Raw genomic sequence first — 13,585 nt, 5'->3', positions numbered from 1 at the left:
TAAAATCATTATAGGTTATATAACAAAAATCATAGTTTAAAATTAGTTTTTTGAGCGAAAATAGCAGCAAAAGAGCAGCATTCTTGAGTTAATATTTTGTTATCTTATTTAGCGAATCAAGGCGATAAGTTAATAAAAAAAAAATTGAACTTGTGTTTTTTTGGTTCGTATTATCCCTTTTTTTATTATTTACAAAACAATTATATCTTAGTATGATTTTTTTGGTTCGTCTTGACTCCATTAATAAGCTTACAAAACAGATATTGAGCAAAACTTTTTGATTGAAAAACACTTTGTATTAATTATTACAGTACTAATAATAATGAAATTAGTATAGTACTAAAAAAATAATAACACAAATGTGATTAAAATTGTTTGTGAGCCTAAAAATAAAATTGTGAGCCTTAATAAAATCAGTAAATAAAAAATGAACAAAAGTAATTAAAATTCTATTTTAAAGCAGCAGTATTTTTATTTTAAAGTGTGTCAAAAGTTCATTATTTTGGATTATTTACTTTTACAATTGTTTTCGACACGCGTTTCGAATTCGCGGTAAGAAAACTTTCCATTTGCCATTTGGTAAATATTTAATATCTTTCTATTTGCTTATATTCATATTTGTCTAAGTTTCAGCACACATAAAGCTATGTCTCGATCTTGTTTTTTTTTTTTTACCTATTTTCGAGAGTTATATTTTGTTAATATTTTGTTCGTGCTGTTTGTTTTATATTGTGCTGTGTGCATTTCTTCTACTCCGTATTTGCCGTGTTCGCTTTTTTTGCTGGGTTTTCTCTGTGACTGCTCTCGCCGCAAGCTTTATATTTAACATATTTATATATATTTTCCCCCGGCACTGTTTTATTTGGATTCTATTTAATGCTGATGTCCACAATTCGACAGGTGTTGCAACCGTGAAAGATAGAAAAAAAGACACGGTTTTTATTGTGCACTTTTTTCTTGTGTGTTTTTCAGCTTTTATTTTCCTGGAGTTTGCCGTGTATCAAATTAAAAGTTTCTGTATTGCAGTTACCCGTTTTGATGGTGTTGCAGGTTCAAGGAGGACTTGTGAAGAGCTCTTTAATTAGAGTTGAGGAAGAAATTTACATTGCCAGCAGCAACAGCAACAGCAGCAACAACAGCAACAGCAGCAACATCAGCAGCAGCAACAACAACATCTGAGCACGAGCAGCGACACGTGCTCTACATGTAAAATTGACAAGGTGACGAGGTTGGTAGAAAAGCTTGCTTGTGGGTGAAAAGGAGCGGGTGTGTCGAGTGTGAAAATCGCACCTGGAAAGGTGAGCTAAGGGAGGCGGCAGCAGCTACTCTACGTGCCGATGTTGTTGCTGTGTCTGCATTTATGGCATTTTTTATGAATGATGCAGCAGCAGCAACAGCAACAGCAGAAACATCAACATTTGGCGTTGATGAAGTGCTGAAAGGCAACTGCAGCGTGGAGTCCTTCCTTCCTCTTCTGCGCCCAGTTGTGTGTACGCTCTCTGCGCATTTGTTTATGAATTAATAAAATTTTAATTATGTTGCACAAATAATTGCTCACTTGTGCAGAAAAGCATGGAAACCTGGCAAATAAGCAGGCAGGCAGGCAAACCGAAAACAACACGATAAGTGTAAATAGGAAATGCCCATAAAACCGAGTCCAAAGTGCATTTTAATGAATAATTGATCGAATGTGCAATGTGAACCCCCATGGAAATTGTCTTCTTTTTTTTCATATTTATGAAATTTAATTACAAATTCCGAACGGGTTAAAAAGGCAGCATCAAACACACAAAGAGAAAATATTCATAAAAAAATATTATTACATATTGTTGTTTAAGCTTTAAAGAAGTCGAAAAAAGGGGTTTTTATTTTATAATGTTTTGTTTATAAATACTGAAAAATATACATTTCGTTTCCCCATTTGAAGCTTCTTAAAATTCCACAAAAAATACATAAAAAATACGACCAATATTAGTGCCAAAAAAAATTCTCCGAAACAAGGGCATCAAGTGACTGACTTTATACAAACATAAATAACATACATACATTATTATAACGTTCGTATAAACATTCAAACCAATCTTCTAAAATGTTCTCACACATGGCCAATGGAAAAAGACGACAGAAATTATGTACAATGTCTTCAAATTACACGAGTCTTATCATTTATTAAAATTCAGGGAATTTATTAAGAGAACGCCCGGGCGAGGAGCGCCAACAGCAGCAGAAATGAGCCCATAAAATAATATACATATTTAAATATATCGAATTTCCTTAAGTAAATACAAACACACACACACACACACACACACAAATGCAAAGCTAAGCAAAAGCCAGAGGAAGACCCCCAAATATCAAACTATTTTGTACCTAATGTCCGAGAGGTTAAAGACATAACAAACACAAACAACACGGTCAAAAAAAAAAAAAAAAAAAAAAAACCAAAAAAAAAGATTCCTGGTAAAGCTGAAATCCTGTTTACTTCCTTTTGAGCTACCTAAGCAACGAAAGCCAGAAGACGAAGCCACTAAATCTTCTATGGGTAGGTTTTAGGCGATTCTTTTCAGCCTCACAATGCTGTGGATATATCCCTGCAGCCAAAAAAAAGCCATGTGTGTGAATCTCAGCTTATGTACACTTCTTTCATTTTCATATATCGTCTCGCCGCTGATTTATTATTTACTTTATAAGAAATGTTCTCCTGCGAAATCAAGTTTGGCCCTCGGTCGCTTTATTTTGATAGGGGAGCTATGAGGATCTGGACGGGGGTGTATAAAGTTTTGCTTAATTTGTGTGTCGAGGGAAGGGGGGCGGATGAGCAGCTTCTATCCATTAGAGCTGCCTTCGCTTCACGGAAATCTTGTTAAATTTCGCTCGATTGAATTTGCTTGTATTTTATTTTTACTTCTACTCAATTAGCTCATTTGTGTATATTAATTGGGGTTCGTTTTGTAGTTTGTTAAATTCGACCACACGCAGCAATATATAGCTTTAAAATATCGTGCAACCCGTAAATAGCAATCCATGCTCATATATCAACATTATTCCAACATATTGCCCACTAGCCACTACTACTTCTCTCAATTTCTCTCTATACTTGCCTCTTTAACCGCAGAATTTATGGCTAGGAAGTGAAACATAAGCAGGAAAAGGATGTTGGTTAAAACAATGCGAATTCGGAATTCACTTATCAGGAATTTTGTCAATTTTGATAATATATAGTTATTTTGTCTGCCTTTTATTAATTTAATTAGTTTAGATATAACAATGTCTAATATTTCAAAGAAATAGTTAGGTCAAATGTTAATTTAATTTGAAGGAGTTTTGGGAACTTGTCATCCTTTCACAAGTAACAATAGACAGCTTATTGTTTTCTTCAGTTAGCTTTAATTTAATTGCGTTCGCCACTTGTTTTAAAATTTGCAAGCAATTTTTAACCATTGCCAGCGCTTGAACAATGTATAATTAAATTATGTGAGTTCACACAATAACCCGATAATTAATTGTATGATTCATGGGTTACCAACTTTGCCGCATAAAGCCAACTAACCCGCTTGTGCGAAGAGCATTAGCCATCAGCAGCTAGAAGCAAAAGCGTGTTAGCCAGCAAACGCTGGAGGAAAAGCTGCTGAAGATTGCAATGAAGTCGCTACCTGGGTGGAGTTTTATTGCAGGCAGCTCCCCACCACCGCCCACCGCCCACTACTGCTACTGCTCATGGAAAACCCCCCCTGGTAATGGCATGAAAAACCACAGAAAATTGCTGTACATTGGGAGAAAATCCAAGTTAAGCTAAGCTCGTGTAGATGAAACTGGCTTTTTGCACAATGAGATTTATTTATCGTGATTGTGCGCTTAATTGAAAATTGTTTGCGAGCAGGCTAGACTCGGAAGAAGGGGAATCCGACATGAAAATGGTGATAGAAATGGGGGAGGGGGAGGGACCACCGCCTGAGATTGTTGGGACGCAACAGGAGGCGCTCTTCGGGCCCGTATATCAACGTGACCCAAGTGGAGGCTCCACTCTGCCTAACGGTATTTTTAACACACATTTATTGACACACATTTTAGGGCTGGCGACCAGTATCCCTGATCCTCCCAGCCTCCTTTGGCCAGACAATTTGTCAAACGACATGGCAATGATACAGCACAAGTAAAGCGACAGCGGGAAAACTGTAGCCAACTGTAACAAAATGAAAATGTCAGCGGCAGTAGCAACAACAACTCAAGCCCCCCCCCCACCCCCCAATCCATCGAAATAGTTAAGTGGATACGAGGCACTGTGAATGGAATCCATCAACCGCCCATGGTGCCGCGCACGGTATCCAACTGGCAGCCAACCGAAGAAGCCTTTCAATCACATTACCGAGTGCCGGGCGTAGTCAGTCCTCCAGGGCAAATGGATGGAGTTCGGGAATCCAGGGTGCTATTTAGCATCCCAACTGGAATCGCAAATCCTTTGCCAAAGGACCCCACGATAAAGTAGAATATTTTAGGAAGACTCCAGCAGAAAGCAGATGGCCTTGCTCACAACCTATCACTTTTGGAGCAGGTTTTATAGGTTTTTCTTGCCCAATATAGAATTAAATTTAAAATATATATTTATAAAACTAACTGGTAATTCTAAAAGTGAATTTCTTTTTTGTCGATTGTTCAAACTTAGTTAAATAGTTACTATACACTTAAAGGTTAAGATTTAAATTAAATGAAAATGATAAGGTAAGATAAAATAATAGTTACAAATGAAAAACTGTTAATTTATTCTTTAATAATTATCTGATCTACGAACAACTATTTATAATTACTTAGATTGAAGCAATGATCAAAGTTTAATAATAAATATTAAGATAAGATAAGATAATAGTTACAAATGTAAAGCTGTTAATTTTTTTTATTATACAAATGCTTACAACTATTTATAATTACTTAGATTGAACTAATGATAAAAATAAAACGGGTTTTATTTTATTGACCTAACATCATATTTATTAATAAGCCTCAATTATTTTAAATGCTTTTTATGTTTATATCTACATATCGAACTTTATATTAATTTTTTGATTGGTGCAATGATCATGAAAAAACGTGTTTTATTGCATTGACATTACATTACAATATTATCATTTATTTGAAATAAGATTTGCAAAGCAAATATGTGTGTTATACATTGTTTATTAACCTTTAATAGTTTTAAATTCTCTTGATGTTTACACCTCCATTTCCTATTCCTTTTATTTAATCCAACGTAAGTGTAGCAAATTCTTCATTTGGGAAACCAAGAAGAGACCATATGTTTCCAGTCCACACAACGTGGAAACACGACCACCCAAGTAATGGTATTATAGAGATCTCAGCCACACACACACACCCCACAAAGCGCCCATCACCACCCCATTCAGAATTAGCTCTTGCTTTCGCTGTTGGTGGTCCAGGAAAATTCCACGAGCAACAAGAATGGAAAGTACTTTACAGGATAAGCGCCCCGTGGCATCCTCGAAAAGACCGAAAAGACCGAAAAGCCCACCCACCCGTTGTTGAATTGATTTTGTTATGTGAAGTGCGGGGGTTTCCTACAAAATACCACTCCCCTGGCAAATTGTCTCATTTCTGCTTTTGACTTGTTGCGTTTTCCATTTAATTGCCTGGCCGCAAGCTTGAGTTTATGATATGGAAATCAATTCGCTTCTTTCCCACAATTAGAGCCAAGATTTTGGTCTGATGCAGCGACAAGCCATCAAGCAAATCCGCCATAAAAAATACCCAGGAAAACATGCGAATAAGAAATTCTTTATGGGCGAGGGCGTGCCAACTGCCGAATGGCAGTTAAAACTCAAGACTATGAACAGTGGGACACGAAATTCAAAAGATAATGATAAAACCAATATGTGCATGAAGTTAGCAGTACAACTTTCAAAATCTAAAGTTTTTTTTTACCATAATTTGTCGTTTATTATTCGTGAAAGAACAAAATTTGCCGCTCAATTTTTTTTTTACTATGAAACCACAATTAAAAAGTTGTATTCAATGAAAATTCACTTTTATAATATATTTAATGGTGTTTACAAAACATTATAGTTAAAATAAAAGATATGATAAATTACATTTAAGCTTAAAATTATATTTTGTAATATAAGATTTAATAATTTTTTATCACAAAAAAATGTTTATTTTTGTTGCCTATTTTTTTTTATAAAAATATTTTATATACATATTTGAAATAAATTATAAAATTAAAAAAAATATGCACACCTTTTTTGCAGGGAAACCTTTAACTATAACCCACTGTGCTTGTCTTCAAAAGCGTAAGCAATGAAACGTGTGAATTTTATGAGCTCGCTGAAATTTAAATGAGTCTCAAATTTAATGACGAATTCTGCAGTGAGTGAAAGAGAAGGAATCGTGTAAGGGTAGAGGCCAAGAGGGAGTGAGAGGGGGAACAAAGTTTTTTAAAAATTGCAGTCTTCGTTTGCCGTGTTTTTCATTTTCCGGTTTGTACCTTTTCCCCCTGCTTTCCTTTTCCGCCGAATCAGTTAACACCGCCCCTTTGGCCCCTTAACGGGTGTCGTCTGCTCGCTGCTTGCGTCAATTACTTAATTTTAATGGCATTTATTATGCATACACAAACACAGACGCGGTCGCAAAGGAGCCCACATGAATATGCACACACAGATGGGAAAGTGTAAGACACTCACATTTACAAGCTCATAAACAATCCCTGCAACGTTGTGGGCCATTAAAAAAACAGTCAACACAGCTCGAGTTGAGGCCACAAGTCGATAAGCGAAGGAGCAAAGTGGGGGAAAGCGTTTGGGGTGGCAAGATGCTGACAGTTCCCCCGGAAAAACTCAAGGATTGGATTGGGTTATAAGCCAATGATTATAGGTTTTTTTTAAATCAGAAATGTTCTTAGAATTAAATATGTTAATAAAAATAATAATACATTAGATAAGTGTTGAAAAACCAAACGGAAAGCAAAAGGTTACTTGTTATATCTTTTATTGTTATATTATAAATATATTTGTCATATCATTTACTGAAAACATATTAACCAGACTTTGCTTTCATTACGTTTATTTTCTTCCAAAGCAAGGATGTTAATTAAGCTATAAAATATATCTATGTAATAGTGACCATGTTTTAAAACTTTCGAAGATAAAATAACACCACAATTTAAATATAAAAATACATTTTGTTAGTTAGTAAATAAAACATTACAACCCGAAAAAGAAAATTTTCAGTATTTCATGTTTTGATTAAATTTTTATACCCTTGCAGAGGGTATTATAATTTCAGTCAGAAGTTTGCAACGCAGTGAAGGAGACATCTCCGACCCTATAAAGTATATGTATTCTTGATCAGCATCACTAGGCGAGTCGATCTAGCCATGTCCGTCTGTCCGTCCGTCTGTCCGTCCGTCTGTCCGTCTGTCCGTCCGTTTATATGCAAACTAGTCTCTCAGTTTTAAAGCTATCTGCATGAAACTTTCCCAAAAGTTGTCTTTCTATTGCAGGTAGTATATAAGTCGGAACGAGCCGGATCGGACGACTATAGCATATAGCTCCCATAGGAACAATCGGAAAAATAAATGAAAAAAAATTATAACTTTGCTGTTTTTTAATTTTTTGTTTAGTTCTTCAACATATAGCAATAGTTATATATTTCAGAATTATGGTTTAAATTTCATCAAAATCGGACGACTATAGCATATAGCTCCCATAGGAACAATCGGAAAAATAATTGAAAAAAAATTATAACTTTGCTGTTTTTTAATTTTTTGTTTTGTTCTTCGACATAAAGCAATGGTTAAATATTTCAGAATTATGGTAAAAATTTCATCAAAATCGGACGACTATAGCATATAGCTCCCATAGGAACAATCGGAAAAATAAATGAAAAAAAATTATAACTTTTCTGTTTTTTAATTGTTTAATTCTTCGACATTTAGTAATGGTTAAATATTTTCGATTTACGGTTTAAATTTCATCAAAGTCGGACGACTATATCATATAGCTCCCATAGGAACAATCGGAGAAATAAATGAAAAAAAATTATAACTTTTCTGTTTTTTAATTTTTTGTTTAGTTCTTCGACATTTAGTAATGGTTAAATATTTCCAATTTACGGTTTAAGTTTCATCAAAGTCGGACGACTATATCATATAGCTCCCATAGGAACAATAAAAATATATAAAATAACTATCAAATAATTGAGCTGCAAATCATCATAGCTTCAATGTTTTTAAACTTATACGCAAGTAAATTATAATTTTAATGTTTTCAAAAATGTTTAATTCTTGCAATAGCTGCAAGGGTATATGAACTTCGGCTTGCCGAAGTTTGCTTTCTTTCTTGTTTTTTTCTAATTTTATCTATATGCTGTACATTTATTTTAAATAAAAAAACATTACATTGCACACTTTAAATAAGATATTACTTTTTCAAAGAATATCTTTGCTTTTGACTTTTTTTTTTAACAATACAGCAATATATATATAAATACAGAATACTTAAACTCGTGTTTTTTTATTTCTATTTCTAATTGTTGACAATCAGTATTTAACAAATGTTTCTAATTAGTTCATAGTTTAACGGGTGCAAAGTACAATCAGTCTTATTTGTCAATTATCCAAACCTTTGACTTTTCCAATTCAGGACCTGCCACAACTTTATAATATTTTTAAATACTAAAAAGAACTCACCTCAAAAGTGAAAATTGAATCCAAAGTGCAATTCGATTTCTTTCCCAAGAGTTTTCTTATATTTTAAGGGATTTCTTCGACGTCTTGTGATTACACACGAATATAGCGATGTATGAAATTTGTTTGTATATATTCTACTTGTTGCCAACGGCACACGCGTGTGTGTGTGTGTGTGCTTTCCTTTTTTTTTTGTTTATAACGCGTCTGCCGACGAGACGCCCAGCAACAAATAAACAAAAGCCGAAGGCGACGACAGCAACAACAACAACAACTTTGGCGACAATAACAACAACGACGCAGGTGTCGCAGACGTGTGACGTTGTTTCTGTAAATTGTTATTGTTTTTGTACGCTGCGAGTTATCACAAAATGAAGACACCAACACAAGTTCAAAGTAAAATCACACATACAGAAGTACGCACAAAACAGTTTAAATTTGTTTATAACTTTAGATGCTTCATTAAACAGTTACAATTTATACACGAAACGTAGTTTTTATAAAAACTAAATAGCTGGCAAGCCAGAGAACATAGTTAATAAGATTGACAAAGTTTTAACAACACAACAGTTAACAATTTCTTTTGTTATAAAAAGCGTAAAGATTTTTAAGGTCGGCAAACAACTGAAAGGTGAACAGGTATTACCCAACACTTGGCAATCAGCTGTTTGCGGATTTTTAACAGTTGATTAACAGTTGTGTTACATTACAGCGTTGCCAGCAGAAAGTTTTTGGAAAGTAATTCGGTAAATAAATTTAAAAATGATATTAAATATAAATATATTAATATAATCTAAGAAATTTATTTTTCGATTTTGGTTAAATATATTATATATATAACGTGTTTCCCAGTGTCAAAGTTTTTGTATGCCAATTGGCAGTTCTGTTATAACAGCTGTTTTTCCATGGCCACTTACCAACACTGCACCACATGCTTTAGAATAAAATTTTTTGTTGCCTTTTGCGGCTGATTTGTCACTGCCCGTTCATCTCGGTAAAAAAACCCTCCATATATGATATAAATCCTAAGTCTTAAGAAGCCATGAGTGCCAGCGAGGAGTTCCAAAGTTGGCTAAATGAGCAGCTACGTAAACTGAATACGGACGAGAGTATTTTTGGATCCTATATTATTGGCATTTTAGAGGGCGATGAGGAAACGACGGACGAAAAAACCGAGGCTCTCGAGGGAATCCTCAGCGAAACAGGGGTAAGTTAAGGACAATAGTAGAACCAATTTATAAACAAAAGAAGTTTTCACTTTGTAGGCTCCCAATATTGACGAACTGGTGGCTACCATACTCCAGAAATGGTTTCAATGTCACCCCAGCGCCGACGATCCGCCCAAGAAAGGTCTGGATATCGATGTGAATGCCCAACTGGCCAAGTTGCTGGAGCAACAGAAGCTGCAACCCGCCGTCAACAAGGAGCGTGAATACACGGAGGAGGAGCGCCGCATCAAGCAGCAGATTCTAGCCCAGTACTCCCAGGTTATTGTCGCAAATATCCCAGCACATCCGGTTTTCACAGCATTTTGTTGACTTCAAAGGCAATTTGTTATTCCTCACTTAAGTGTTTATTTTTATTGCCACTTAAGCATGGTCAGTTTAGTGTTTTTTACTCAATACAGCATCTTATAATGCTTAGTATACTGTCAAAATTCCTTGAGCAGGGCCACTCTGCACCACAACTTTTACCTTGAACAATTTTTATTTGTAGTAGCATTAGTTTTTTTTAATTTTTTGTGCTCTATTTTAAATACTTAAATTTAAAGTCCTGCATTGAGCAGCTAAGTTATGTTTTGGTTGAGTTCAATTTTGTCTTCATAACTTTAATGCTTTTTTATTATTCTTCTTTAATTTTGTGTGTTAAAATTTTACATTTTCTCGGCATCCTGTTCTAATTAGTTTACAAATTCACACAAACAAATTACACTTTGACCAGGTTACTCCAGCTCCATCTGGTTTTTATAGCAATTTTTCGTTTTAAGTCGGTGATTGTTCACTTTGGTGACATTTTTATTGCCACATATTGCCAGTTTTTCTCCAGACTATCTCTATTGTGGCTTTTTTAACAAGTGAGATAGTAAGATTAATCTCCTGTATATTAAATATTATTAACTACAATTATTTTTTTTTTTTGGCCAACGAAAGCTATGCTAACCTGTATATATATATAAATACAATAAATTTAAATCTTATTTTTAATGAGCTTATTATTTTCCATAAAAGCAAAGAATAATACTTTTCCCCTCCACAGACTGCTGTTGTGAACCAGGACGAGGACGATTCGGAGCCGGAAAGCGATGATGAAAGTGGAGTTCTAGCCAAGAATACCAACAAATCCGATGTCCAGGCGCTTGCCAAGGAAAAGCGGGAGCAGGCTCGACTGGACAGCGCGGCCAAGAAGCAAAAAGATAAGGAGGATCGCGAAAAGCAGAAGCAATTGCGTGAGGAAAAGAAGGAAAAGCGCAAAACCGTCAAAGGCGAACGGCGGCGGTAACCGTCCTCGAATGTGCAAATCTTAAGTCCCTTCCTATACAAACCGATTTATACAACTTTGTAAAGTCGCTTATACGCAAAAGCTGTAAGAAAGTGTTTGCATATATCGATATTTGCAGCAAAGACAAATGAAATACAGTAACTGTCAACAATGCATATAGGCTTATAGGCGAAATAAGCATATAATGCATATAAGCGAATATAATGCATATAATGAATGTATTACAATTAAAACACCAACCTTTTTAAATTGATATTCTTAAAGTGCTTTACTTTTCTTTTGATTTTTTTCTTGCTTTTTCGGAATTCTTTAAATATACTAAATTAAATTTAAAGTTGTCTTCACATGACTGCTGTTATAAGGAAATTGGTTGTTTAACGCTAACTTGGCCAACTAGATTTAATTACTAAAGAAAATGTTAGTTTTGCGTATATTTAATAGTTGTTTAAGAATCATCTTCATCTGGCTATTCATCTTCCGCCTCCGAAGCTTCTTCTTTTTCCGATGTTGACGATTTTTCCCTCTCCGATTGCAATTCCTCAGAGATTTTCTTAACCGCCTCTAGATCGTGTAGTTTAATGCGTCTGTTATTGGGATCCAAGCAGTTGACTTTGACCTCTATGAAATCGCTCGCCTGCTGGTCATCCCAACTGGAATACTAAAGTAACAAATTTATTAGATAGTATATATTATTTAAAATATCTGATGATTCTCATGGCTGTCACTGAGTTTTATAAACTTAAGTTTTTATGTCACCACATTTATCACTAGATTTTTAACGGATAAACCCAATCGAATTTTGATTATACACTATTTGGTTTCATAAAACACAATCAATTTTATGACATAACTTAAACAGAAATTCGATTTTAAAACCCTCTTTAAATGACAACCAGAAGAAAATTTGACTTACCACCGAACTGGAGGTGAAGAGCATTTCCTCCTCCTCAGAGGCCGATTTTACACGCAGATACTTCTGGAGCAGATTCGTCTGCTCGTCCTTACGCCACAGACACAATCGATTGTTCTTGAGCCAGTCGTTTTCCAAAAGATCAGACTTCTTTACCAGCAAATCCAGTTGGCTTAGCTTGACGAACTGCTTCTTGGGCGGCAGACTTTGGGGCCTTTTTGAAGTGCTCGTCGAGGGAAAGTCAAAGTCGTCGTCGCTGGGATCCGTTTCTAGGTCATCCTGGTCGTCGGACTCCTCGTCGCTCACCTTGGCCAGGCGGCGCTTCGCCTTCGAGGCATTGACTGCCGCCGATTTCCGCTTCCTGCCGCCTTCGGTGCCAGCTGGCTTGGTCGGACGCTTCTTGGTGGGCCGCCAGTCCTCCTCCGAGTCGGAGTCATCGTCCGGACTGAAGTCCTCCTCGTCGCTCTCCTCGAAAGTGGTGGTCACCAGTTCCGTGCGACTCCGCATCCTGTTGGGAAAATTCTCTACTACTGTTGCTGCTGTGGCTGCTGCGTCTCAAAGCTGACTGAAAATTTTATTGTTGACTCCGAAAAAGCCCATTCCATTGCCCGCACATAAGGGGGTCTCGGTCTCCCTGATTTCATCCTTTGAGGGTTGCAGCTCGTCCTCTCTCGCATACAAAGCTCTCCAGCTGCAGAGCTTTTCAGTGTTGCATCTTTTATAAGGCAATTCGGAAAAGTTTGGCCAAAGAAGCTTATGCGATTTTCCCCGATGGGAGTCCTGCAAACACATCCTGAAAGCTGATTCGTATGAGCTTGATCTTTTAGGACTTGGTCAAAAGTAGGTCAGAGCTTAAATCCTCTATGCACTTTTCCGAAAATTAATATAAATATTTATTTCTAATCAACAGTTGGCTGTTTTGGGCCTAAAAGTATCAACTAGTAATAAATAAAATTTTTTCATTATGGGTATTTAAGCAGTTAAATGGTTTTTGCGCAACCAGTGCAAATATTTTTTATTGGATTTATTGGGTAATTTTGCAAATCAAATGTATAAAACAAAGTATAAATAAGTTCATTAATCACAAATACTTATTTAATTACATTTAGATTTCAATAACATATGCGCAAATTTTTCTTATGAGCAACTAACCTTCGTTTTTATTTGAACTTAAATCGAAATATAAATATATTAAATATATCATTTGAAATTGTAATTTTTTTTAACATAAGAAAATATGTTGAGCTTAACCTATAATTTAAACAAAAATAAGTTCTAAGTTTTCATAACTATTTTTTTTTATTTTAATTTTTTATTGTTGCTTTTTTCAAAATTTATCTTTAATTGTTTCAAATTATGATTTCGTATACTTATCTAGTAGTATAAACTGATGTTTTTTTTTGGTTGAAAGGGGTAGTAAATAATGGATATGTTTTTGAAAAAATTTTCTGAACAAAACCAAAAGTCGGTAGATTACGCCC

General features: G+C 35.2%; 3 protein-coding genes across 3 annotated transcripts in view; 1 reads left to right on the top strand and 2 right to left on the bottom strand.

Moving 5' to 3' along the window:
- LOC108141773 (neurogenic protein mastermind) overlaps positions 1-9,167 on the bottom strand; it is a 91,835-nt gene extending 82,668 nt beyond the window's left edge. Inside the window, exon 1 of the mRNA XM_017265273.2 lies at positions 8,699-9,167. The gene's annotated coding sequence lies outside the window, so the exon portion shown is untranslated. The remainder of the gene's footprint in view (positions 1-8,698) is intronic.
- Positions 9,168-9,628: 461 nt separating this feature from the next.
- On the top strand, positions 9,629-11,447 carry LOC108142106 (coiled-coil domain-containing protein 43). Its single transcript, XM_017265803.2, has 3 exons — positions 9,629-9,902; positions 9,961-10,182; positions 10,952-11,447. The coding sequence occupies exons 1-3, from the start codon at positions 9,738-9,740 to the stop codon at positions 11,192-11,194; spliced, it is 630 nt and encodes a 209-aa protein (XP_017121292.1). The 5' UTR covers positions 9,629-9,737; the 3' UTR covers positions 11,195-11,447.
- Positions 11,448-11,627: 180 nt separating this feature from the next.
- On the bottom strand, positions 11,628-12,691 carry LOC108142105. Its single transcript, XM_017265802.2, has 2 exons — positions 12,108-12,691; positions 11,628-11,852 (listed from the first exon to the last, which is right to left on the bottom strand). The coding sequence occupies exons 1-2, from the start codon at positions 12,609-12,611 to the stop codon at positions 11,661-11,663; spliced, it is 696 nt and encodes a 231-aa protein (XP_017121291.1). The 5' UTR covers positions 12,612-12,691; the 3' UTR covers positions 11,628-11,660.
- Between the last annotated feature and the right edge of the window lie 894 nt (positions 12,692-13,585).

Source organism: Drosophila elegans, unplaced genomic scaffold, assembly GCF_018152505.1.
Source record: "Drosophila elegans isolate 14027-0461.03 unplaced genomic scaffold, ASM1815250v1 contig_814, whole genome shotgun sequence".
Lineage (NCBI taxonomy): Eukaryota > Metazoa > Arthropoda > Insecta > Diptera > Drosophilidae > Drosophila > Drosophila elegans.
Note: the sequence above shows the minus strand (reverse complement) of the source record. Positions and strands in the feature narration are given on the sequence as shown.

What these genes read in the sequence shown, in the direction of transcription:
- LOC108142106 (XM_017265803.2), top strand. Translation starts at nt 9,738, where the DNA reads ATGAGTGCCAGCGAGGAGTTCCAAAGTTGGCTAAATGAGCAGCTACGT. An exon ending in GAATCCTCAGCGAAACAGGG is followed by an intron (nt 9,903 to 9,960) that starts GTAAGTTAAGGA and finishes TTCACTTTGTAG; the next exon opens with GCTCCCAATATTGACGAACT. An exon ending in TTCTAGCCCAGTACTCCCAG is followed by an intron (nt 10,183 to 10,951) that starts GTTATTGTCGCA and finishes TCCCCTCCACAG; the next exon opens with ACTGCTGTTGTGAACCAGGA.
- LOC108142105 (XM_017265802.2), bottom strand. Translation starts at nt 12,611, where the DNA reads ATGCGGAGTCGCACGGAACTGGTGACCACCACTTTCGAGGAGAGCGAC. An exon ending in TCTTCACCTCCAGTTCGGTG is followed by an intron (nt 11,853 to 12,107) that starts GTAAGTCAAATT and finishes TTGTTACTTTAG; the next exon opens with TATTCCAGTTGGGATGACCA.